Below are 10,997 nucleotides of genomic sequence, written 5' to 3' on the forward strand. Positions count from 1 at the left end.
ATATATGGCCAGATGTCATATATATAATAGCTACGACTACTGTCTAACGCTGCTTTTGACGAGTGAGTGGTTTTTTTTTTTCACCTGACACCAACCAATCCGCGGACCTCGTGTGCCGAACCGTGGAAAGGTATCCCTACAGATTATGTATCAAAGATGATCCGTTGGACCACTAGTGTCTTTGGGTTCTCTGAAAGGCGCTTGAAATAAAATCTGGTGTTGTTTATATTATTAAATCATTTTCTCTGAGAGCCTTAACTCTGGAGCCCATGCACTTGACCAATTTTTGTATTTTTTAAGTTATGTTTCATGTTTATGTACAGGCTGCAGATAATGTCTATGACCATGAAGTGTCCATCACTGCTCATTCCTTCTTGCCAGTGGATGGCACATCTATCCCCACAGGTGAAACTATTTAATAGGTGTCTCTAAAAGGTAAAACAGGATTTCTTGCAGATTATAGGCAATAAGCAAATGACCAAGCTCAATAGTTACTTATATTTTATCCCAAATTTGAACAGTTTCAATCTGACAACCCTGGACAAGCAAGGCTGAACAAATAAATTAACTGAGTGTATATGAATGGATGTATATTGAAAGTGATCTATGACTGTTGTACTGTACAAACATCGTTTACTCTTCTCCTAGTTCTTTCATTTCGATTGACTATTCAGAAAGCAACATATGTTTCTGTTTCACCTACAGGAGAAATCAAAGCAGTGGATGGCTCGCCCTTTGACCTCAGGCAACCGGTTCTGATTGGCCCTCAACTAAAGAAAGTTCCAGGTGGAGGATTTGACCACAACTTTTGTCTGTCATCACCTGGAGACCCATGGACTGAAAGAATTGCAGCTAGGTTAGGTTCACAGTTATTAAAAACACAGCCACATCCTCAACACCTGTTTATCTCAAATTACCACCCTGTGATTACAGGGTTTACCATTCAGTCAGTGGTCGCATTTTAGAGGTTTCTACCACCCAACCAGGAGTCCAGTTCTATACAGCTAACTTCTTGGATGGCTCAATAATGGGTAAAGGTGGAGTTAAATATGGGAAACACTGCTCTTTCTGTTTGGAGACTCAGAATTGGCCTGATGCTGTCAACTGGGTATGTAATTAACTTATACTGTAAGTACACACAGTGATCTCTATTAAATGCAGCTGTGTGTTTTAATGAAATTTAAATTGATCAATATACAGTGCCAGGCACCCAAGTTGAGCAGACACCCTCTTTCAACCCTATGAGCCCCCCACCCCAAATTGGTGTCTTTAGAAACATTTTAGAGAGGTGCGCAAACATCTGTTCTGATTGAGGACTGTGCATTTCTAAAGTTCACATCCTACAATCGCCTTTAGGACTGTTCATTTGACATAAGTTGGGCAGTTTTAATTGGTCGTGTCACCTCAGAAGCAGAGTCAGTAATAGTCCACTGTCCATATTCATTTGGTCCAGTCAAAACTAGTTGAACTAATTGTCATTTACCATTCCGAATATACTTGGCTGCAAAGGCCTGGAACACACAAGGATTTTTAAAATCTTAAAAGATTATTTATCTGTGACAGACCCCACACATAAAGATAAAAAATATCTACTAATTGTCAGTTACATTCCGAATGTACTTGGCTGCTAAGGCCTGGTACACACAAGGATTTTTAAAATCTTATAAAATTATTTATCTGTGACAGACCCAACACATAAACATTCAAAAATCAGGCATTTAACAGTTTTGGTCATATTGTGTGTGGTGGGCTCCGATAATCTCAACACAGAACACCCCACACAAAGATTCTGTTCCACCACCGATATCGAAATTACGCGTGATCACTTGTGATGGGATGATGATACCTCAAGGAGTGTATTGACACACTACACAAACTGTGTCGGCACTGTATTGACACTGTGTTGGTCACACAATAGTGACTCTTACAGTAGTTCTAAAATCATTGCAAGTAAACAAAATGAAAATAAGATGGAAAAGCTTACATGCTGCAGACCCAACATCACCCTGTGAAATAATATTTAATCGTTAGTTTACTTTACTTAAAATATGATCTCATCATTGTATCATTTCATTTACTCGATTTGTTTGCTGAGTGGCGGCACGGTGGACGACTGGTTAGAGCGTCAGCCTCACAGTTCTGAGGATCAAGGTTCAATCCCCGGCCCCGCCTGTGTGGAGTTTGCATGTTCTCCCCGTGCCTGCGTGGGTTTTCTCCGGGCACTCCGGTTTCCTCCCACATCCCAAAAACATGCATTCATTGGAGACTCTAAATTGCCCAGAGGTGTGACTGTGAGTGCGAATGGTTGGTTGTTTGTATGTGCCCTGCGATTGGTTGGCAACCAGTTCACGGTGTACCCCGCCTCCTGCCCGATGATAGCTGGGATAGGCTCCACCACGCTCGCGACCCTAGTGAGGTGAAGCGGCTCAGAAAATGGATGGATGGATTTTTGCTGAGTTGTTTTTGAGAAGTTTAAAATTTGCTTAAAACCTTGTTTGTGTAAATGCTAAAATTAGTTGGTATGTAAAATATAGCAAATGTGTCTCATAAAATTCAGAATTAAAATTGCCTGCCTAAGAAAAAAAACTCTTTCACTGGGTACAGATGAAGATGGTGAGCATAAAAATTTAAGTGTGATCTGAGCTCCCTGAATCCCTCATTTTCAACAATGGTGAGTGGCTTTGATGATCATGTTGACCACAGCCTCATCCACTGCTTGCTTGTTAGGAACTGCAAGCCAAAAGGAAATATTTTGTTAAAAGCTTATTAAAGCACTGTAATTTTTACAAACAATATTACAGAGTCACACAAAGCCTTTTGTGTGTCCATCCATCCATCACTAGGGTCGCGGGCGTGCTGGAGCCTATCCCAGCTATCATCAGGCAGGAGGCGGGGTACACCCTGAACTGGTTGCCAGCCAATCGCAGGGCACATACAAACAAGCAACCATTCGCACTCACATTCACACCTACAGGCAATTTAGAGTTTTCAATTAACCTACCATGCATGTTTTTGGGATGTGGGAGGAAACCGGAGTGCCCGGAGAAAACCCACGCAGGCACGGGGAGAACATGCAAACTCCACACAGGCTGGGCCGGGGATTGAACCCCGGTCCTCAGAACTGTGAGGCTGACGCTCTAACCAGTCAGCCACCGTACCGCCCCCTTTTGTGTGTAATAAACACATTTTAAAAGTATTTTTTTTTGTGAGAATTTCAACATACCTGGGATACTCACGAGTATCTGCCAATTCTTCATTGCCATGGCGAGCTCTATAATGGCTCAGCATTTATGAAGTGCTCTTATTGATGTAAGATAGCTCTGTGGAGCACTTCACCGACAATAAAATAAAAAGTTAATTTATCTGAAAACAATTCAAACCTCTTACCAGAACAGAGTACAAACATATTTCATTCAAAAATTAAGAATAAACAATGCCCAAAGGAGAAGAATATTTACCTTATTTGGCGTCAAAAGATCAAAATTATTCCAGACTGGGCAAAACTTCTTGGAACGATCCATGAAGTCAGTGGAACAAGGAGAGGGCAGGCAAAAATCCAAAATGCAACAGCAAAACTCCATCCAACAAATCCGCCACGTCGACATAGTTTGTTTCCTTATAAACACAATTTGGCGCAGCACATCCAAACGACACACTTCCTGTATTGGTCACATGATTTTTTTCTTAAAACGATACACGCACCAATACGAGGTTTCACTCTGACGCACCAGTGTTGTTCGTCCCATCACTAATGATTACATGTGATCTGACAAAACCAAAGAAGAAGAAGAAACACTTACTGGTATATGTTGATCTTTGCCTCGTGTTCCCGAAGATTGCGGGAGCCGGGAGCCTTGTAAAACGTCCTAAAAAAATTACTTCTTGCTGTCTCGGTAACCCACTTTCATACAAAAAAACAACACGGCGTAAGACATGTTTGTTTTTATTTACCTTTTTTTTCCTTTTGTTGAGTCAGAGCACTTTTTGATTGGGTGCCCAATAATACGGTGCGCCTTATGTATGCCCTATGGTCGTGAAAATACAGTAGCCACAAATTGTATTCAAGTCAGAGTATGGTTAATTTTGAATAATAGGACTGGTAAAAAGTAGTCCACCAAATAACAGTTCAGGAAAAAAAAAGAAAAACTCAACTACTGAGTAACTGGTAAGTAAATTATGTTTTTTAATCAAAGCATCAGCATAGACTCGACGAAAATGTTTTCCAGCAGCGAACACGGCCAGTGTCCCAACAGCTGGGAGGATGTCTCTATTTTTCACAATTTTGGAGCCTCACTTTATACACCTGGTGATTTATTTTTTTTTCTCAAGTTTGTCAGGCATGTTAGGAACACGTTTTCTCTGTGGTGTGTCAAATTAATGAGATTTTTATTCACGCTTCACAGGAACTTGAAGTTTCTTTGTTTAGACTCAAGAAACAGCACAATTGGCTCAGGATAGGATTACATAACTGTTATGTACATGTAGATCATAAAAGCAATAATAGATTACTTGTAATAAAGATAAAAGTAGCGAGTTGAATGTAGCTCATTGTAACAGAGTAAAAGTAGGGCCTATCATTTCTCCTGAACAAAAATACTCAACTAAAAAGTATGCTGCATTGAAACTACTCTGACAGTACTATTTATTGAATTTCTATGTCAAATCTGCTCTGTTGTCCAGTGCCATTTTAACTCATCCAAAACAATGACACGATAAAGCCTGAACATAATTGATAAAGGTATCCTGATGGTTTTCATTTCATTGATACCTGCACAAACCTGCAACATGTATGTGCAGTGGTTTTGTGTAACAACCTCAAAAGCGTACCAATATTCTGCAGCAATAAAATAATGACAGTCACTTTGTGTCTTTCATTAGGCTTCATTTCCTGACTGCCTTCTCCATCCTGGCAAGGAATACCGACACCTGACTCGCTTCACATTCACTTATGCTGATTGATTTGATTGCTGATTGGGAGATCCCGCTGATAACGACTGTATTTTAATTCACAGGAGGCCTTGAACTAAATTAGTATAGCTTCTACACATTCCATTTAATTTCCAAAACATTTGTTTTGTATTGTTTTTTTTTATGTGATTTGCCCTTCACTGACATGTCCTGTAAATTTGTACCCCATTATTTCGTGTGCAACTCTTCATTGAATTTTTCGATCACTCTTCCAGCTTCACGTTCAACAGCTTCACAATGAACTTCCGAGAATAGGAAGTGCCATTTGGGTGAAAGTACTACTGCAGTCATTGACCCAGCGACATGTTGCAAAGATGTACTGAAGCAAGCTATAGACCCATCTCAAATCTTACTTTCATAGCCAAGATTGTTGAGAAAGTTATTCTTAATCAACTCAGCAATTTCTTGAACTAAGATGGACTTTTTGACAAATTCCAATCAGGGTTCCGAACTCATCACAGAACAGAATCTGCTCTTATCAAAGTGCTAAATGATATAAGGTTGAATACTGACTCTGGAAAGTTGTCAATTCTGGTCTTGTTGGAACTCAGTGCGGCTTTTGATACGGTAGATCATAATATACTGCTGAACAGGTTGGAAACGTGGGTAGGACTAAATGGAACAGTCCTTAAATGGTTCAGGTCCTACCTGGAGGAAAGTAATTATTTTGTAGCCATTTTGACTATCATAGCTATGCAGATGACACACAGTTATATCTAGCAGTGTCTCCAAATGACTACAGTTCAATTACGGTGTTGTGTCACTGTCTAAAACGGATAAATATCTGGATGAGCCAACATTTTCTTCAATTAAACCGCAACAAAACGGATGATTGTTTTTGGCAATAAAGAAATGAGAATTGCTGTAAGTAAATACCTGGAGTCACTCTCTTTAAAAAACAAAGACCAAGTCTGAAACCTTGTTGTTCTGATAGATTCGGACCTGACTTTCAACAGTCATATCAAATCAATTACTAAAACTGCCTTTTACCATCTGAAGATCATATCCAGAGTGAAGGCTTGCATGTGTCAAGCAGACCAGGAGAAGCTCATCCATGCTTTTATCTCAAGGAGACTTGACTATTGTAATGGTCTTCTGACTGGACTCCCTAAAACAGACCATTAAAATGCTGCAGCTCGGGTTCTGACCAGAACAAAGAGGTCCGAGCATATTACTCCAATTCTAAAGTCTTTACACTGGCTTCCAGTCAGCTTTATAAAAGTTTTTAAAGTACTGCTACTGGTCTATAAATCACTAAACGGTTTAAATAATGAACACATGAATGAAATGCTAATGGAATATAAACCCAGTTGGGTTCTGAGATCGACAGACTCAGGTCAAATAGTGGAGCACGGAGTCCAAAGGAAACATGGTGAACAGACATGGAATAAGTTGCCAACAGAAGTGACATCAGCCCCAAGTGTGCATGTTTTTAAGTCCAGGTTAAAAATTCTTCTTTTTTCCCATGCTTTTTAGACCATTTTGACTTTTAAATGATATTTCTTGCACTGTATGCTGTTTTAATTGTACTTTTATTTTATTTTTTTCATCTTTGTTTTAAGTGTTTATGAGCTGTTTTTTGTAAATCATGTAAAGCACATTAAGTTACCTTGTGTATGAAATGCGCTATATAAATAAATTTGCTTTGCTTTGAAATTTCTACATCTACGTGACTTATTAATACAGTAGTTTGTTTTTGTTTTTTGTATCTGTATTGGTGAAATAGGCGGCACGGTGGCTTTAAACTAATAAGAAAAACTTTTGCGAAGGGAGAAGCGGTAGTCAAAATGCGCCATCCTAAACGTGTCAGCACACTCTCTTTCAATAGATAATTTTCAGATAATCAAACTGCATTTTTCATTTGCTGGACAATGACGTCTTTATTTCGGAATAGTATACGGAGTAACAATTAGATTTTTGTTACTGTCAAATCGAAAAGAATGGGAATTTAGAGGGCGAATCCGAGCACGAGCGTATACTTGGTCACCAGCAACCAGCATCCCGGTTTTGCTGGTGTCACAAGCAACAAGTGGGACAACAGCAGCATGCTGGTAGCTGGTGACACCTGTAAAACCAGATCTGACTGGCATCGTTGTATGTCAACCAGCATTGGCCATCATCCTCTGTTGATAGTAAGAAAAACATAAACACATTTTTTAACTCGTTAAATAGATATTTTCCGGAATTATTATTATTTTTTTTTTAATCAAACCTATTCAGGCAACTGTAGTGGTACACTCGCCTGACTTTGGTGGAGGCAGCGTGGGTTCAGTTCCCACTCAGTGACGGTGTGAAAGTGAGTGCGAATGGTTCTCCGTGTCTATATGTGCCCTGTGACTGACTGGCGACCAGTTCAGGGTGTAGTCCTGTCATGGTCTGTGTTTTGGTTTGGGTTGGGTTTAGTTTTGTTCCATGTTTTCCTGTGTTCCATGTTTGTCGTGTGCTCATTAGGTTGTTGTGTCCACCGGTTCTCGTCTACTTTGTGTCGACCAATCAGCTCTCTCCAGCCACTCGTGTCTTGTCCAGGTGTTCCTCGTTGTCTCGTCAATTTGTTTGTATTTAGTTCCCTGGTTTCTTTCAGTCCTTGTCGGTTCATTGTCGTTGTCACATGTCTTGCCATGTCATAGTCGCCAGTTGTTTTTGTCATAGTCGCCAGTTGTTTTTGTCATAGTCGCCAGTTGTTTTTGTCATAGTCGCCAGTTGTTTTATCATTGTGATTAAATATTATTATTTTGAGATTCCCGCGCTCCTGCCTTGCCTCCCTGCTTCCCTGCAATTGGGTCCACCATGTTCTTGCCTTGCGTTCCTCGCCTTCGCCCTAACCACGTACGTGACAGAATGAACCGACCAGAACAGGACCCAGCGGGAAGAACATGGCGTCACCCTGGACGCCACCAAACTGCCTCCCACCGTCCTCAGCCTGCCATCCATACCTAACCTCCTCCAGTAAGCCCTATCGTTCAGTCTTTTCTGTCCTTTTCCTCGGGTCCCCCCACTTGTCCTAGTTATTCACCATGCCCTACTATTTTTCATCCACGTTTCTTTTGATTCTGATTTTTCTGATTCTGAGTCTGACACAGATTTAGATTTTTCTGGTTCCTTCCCTGGTTTATCCCGTCCTCGTCCGTTTTTGTCACGTCTCCCCGTTTCCAACCCCAGTGAGTCCAAATCCTTTCCCTCTGACCTTTTCTTGGGCACCCGTTTGGCCATCTACCCGGGACCGCCGCGTGGTGGCCAACGGAGGCGCCCAAATAAAGGTCAAATTTTGCCCCATCGTTTTTTCCCCCCTGTTCACAAGTCACTTGATTTTTCACCTGTTCCCACACGTTGTTCCACGGCTCCAATTAAGTCACGTCTAGTCAAACCTGCCCCCAAGCCATGTTCAGTACGAGCCATTTTTCCTAGTTCACCTTCCCGAGACTTTGTGCACTCTTCCACTCCCGTACCCTCTACTCCCAAACCTCAATGGCGGCAGGCTGAGGAAGCGACTGCAGCTCCCGTTCCGGCTCCTCGGCAGCTGCGCCAGGCTCCCGTTCCGGCTCCTCGGCAGCTGCGCCAGGCTCCCGTTCCGGCTCCCGCTCCGGCGGCGCTCGTCCAGCGGCCGCCACCCGTCCTTGCTCCGGCGGCGCTCGTCCAGCGGCCGCCACCCGACCACGCTCCGGCGGCGCTCGTCCAGCGGCCGCCACCCGACCCCGCTCCGGCGGCGCTCGTCCAGCGGCCGCCACCCGACCCCGCTCCGGCGGCGCTCGTCCAGCGGCCGCCACCCATCCTTGCTCCGGCGGCGCTCATCCAGCGGCCGCCACCCGACCCTGCTCCGGCGGCGCTCGTCCAGCGGCCGCCACCTGACCCTGCTCCGGCGGCGCTCGTCCAGCGGCCGCCACCCGTCCTTGCTCCGGCGGCGCTCGTCCAGCGGCCGCCACCCGTCCTTGCTCCGGCGGCGCTCGTCCAGCGGCCGCCACCCGAACCTGCTCCGGCGGTGCTCGTCCAGCGGCCGCCACCCGACCTTGCTCCGGCGGCGCTCGTCCAGCGGCCGCCACCCGTCCTTGCTCCGGCGGCCGCCACCCGTCCTTGCTCCGGCGGCGCTCGTCCAGCGGCCGCCACCCATCCTTGCTCCGGCGGCGCTCATCCAGCGGCCGCCACCCGTCCTTGCTCCGGCGGCGCTCGTCCAGCGACCGCCACCCGAACCTGCTCCGGTGGTGCTCGTCCAGCGGCCGCCACCCGTCCTTGCTCCGGCGGCGCTCGTCCAGCGGCCGCCACCCGTCCTTGCTCCGGCGGCGCTCGTCCAGCGGCCGCCACCCGTCCTTGCTCCGGCGTTTGGCCATCTACCCGGGACCGCCGCGTGGTGGCCAACGGAGGCGCCCAAATAAAGGTCAAATTTTGCCCCATCGTTTTTTCCCCCCTGTTCACAAGTCACTTGATTTTTCACCTGTTCCCACACGTTGTTCCACGGCTCCAATTAAGTCACATCTAGTCAAACCTGCCCCCAAGCCATGTTCAGTACGAGCCATTTTTCCTAGTTCACCTTCCCGAGACTTTGTGCACTCTTCCACTCCCGTACCCTCTACTCCCAAACCTCAATGGCGGCAGGCTGAGGAAGCGACTGCAGCTCCCGTTCCGGCTCCTCGGCAGCTGCGCCAGGCTCCCGTTCCGGCTCCTCGGCAGCTGCGCCAGGCTCCCGTTCCGGCTCCTCGGCAGCTGCGCCAGGCTCCCGCTCCGGCGGCGCTCGTCCAGCGGCCGCCACCCGTCCTTGCTCCGGCGGCGCTCGTCCAGCGGCCGCCACCCGACCACGCTCCGGCGGCGCTCGTCCAGCGGCCGCCACCCGACCCCGCTCCGGCGGCGCTCGTCCAGCGGCCGCCACCCGACCCCGCTCCGGCGGCGCTCGTCCAGCGGCCGCCACCCATCCTTGCTCCGGCGGCGCTCATCCAGCGGCCGCCACCCGACCCTGCTCCGGCGGCGCTCGTCCAGCGGCCGCCACCTGACCCTGCTCCGGCGGCGCTCGTCCAGCGGCCGCCACCCGTCCTTGCTCCGGCGGCGCTCGTCCAGCCGCCACCCATCCTTGCTCCGGCGGCGCTCGTCCAGCGGCCGCCACCCGTCCTTGCTCCGGCGGCGCTCGTCCAGCGGCCGCCACCCGAACCTGCTCCGGCGGCGCTCGTCCAGCGGCCGCCACCCGTCCTTGCTCCGGCGGCGCTCGTCCAGCGGCCGCCACCCGTCCTTGCTCCGGCGGCCGCCACCCGTCCTTGCTCCGGCGGCGCTCGTCCAGCCGCCACCCATCCTTGCTCCGGCGGCGCTCGTCCAGCGGCCGCCACCCGTCCTTGCTCCGGCGGCGCTCGTCCAGCGGCCGCCACCCGAACCTGCTCCGGCGGCGCTCGTCCAGCGGCCGCCACCCGTCCTTGCTCCGGCGGCGCTCGTCCAGCGGCCGCCACCCGTCCTTGCTCCGGCGGCGCTCGTCCAGCGGCCGCCACCCGTCCTTGCTCCGGCGGCGCTCGTCCAGCGGCCGCCACCCGAACCTGCACCGGCGGCGCTCGTCCAGCGGCCGCCACCCGAACCTGCTCCAGCGGCGCTCGTCCAGCGGCCGCCACCCGACCCTGCTCCGGCGACGTTCGTCCAGCGGCCGCCACCCGACCCTATTGCCTGGCCCCTGCATTACCATTGGGTTCGGCACCGTGGCCGTCCGCCTGAATGGCCCTGTAAAGACCCTGGTGCTTGGCGTCCTGGACGACCTCCTGAACCGCTCAGCCAAGCACCTCACCTCGGGTGGCCTGGATGGCCACCAGACTGACCTGAGGCGTCATTGATCGACTCCGCGTTGAAGACATTTACTCCGCGTCGCCGTCGTCCATCCATCCATCCATTTTCTACCGCTTATCCAGTCGGGTCGCGGGGGCAGTAGCTTTAGCAGGGACGCCCAGACTTCCCTCTCCCCAGCCACTTCATCCAGCTCTTCCTGGGGCATCCCGAGGCGTTCCCAGGCCAGCCGAAGGACGTAGTCTCTCCAGCGTGTCCTGGGACGTCCCCGGGGTCTCCTCCCG

The 10,997-nt window shown here is 48.4% G+C and overlaps 1 protein-coding gene across 3 annotated transcripts in view; it reads left to right on the forward strand.

Annotated features, from left to right (window-relative positions):
• galm (galactose mutarotase) overlaps positions 1 to 6,624 on the forward strand; it is a 20,618-nt gene extending 13,994 nt beyond the window's left edge. For 2 of the 3 annotated variants that reach the window (XM_061790094.1, XM_061790093.1), the window contains exons 6-9: positions 324 to 405; positions 706 to 856; positions 934 to 1,108; positions 4,879 to 6,624. In XM_061790094.1, the coding sequence (XP_061646078.1) occupies positions 324 to 405; positions 706 to 856; positions 934 to 1,108; positions 4,879 to 4,959 (489 nt within the window). In that variant the 3' untranslated portion in view covers positions 4,960 to 6,624. The remainder of the gene's footprint in view (positions 1 to 323; positions 406 to 705; positions 857 to 933; positions 1,109 to 4,878) is intronic. The other variant, XM_061790095.1, reaches the window with a different exon arrangement.
• The last annotated feature ends 4,373 nt before the right edge of the window (positions 6,625 to 10,997 follow it).

The sequence above is a fragment of the Phyllopteryx taeniolatus genome, chromosome 11, assembly GCF_024500385.1.
Source record: "Phyllopteryx taeniolatus isolate TA_2022b chromosome 11, UOR_Ptae_1.2, whole genome shotgun sequence".
NCBI lineage: Eukaryota > Metazoa > Chordata > Actinopteri > Syngnathiformes > Syngnathidae > Phyllopteryx > Phyllopteryx taeniolatus.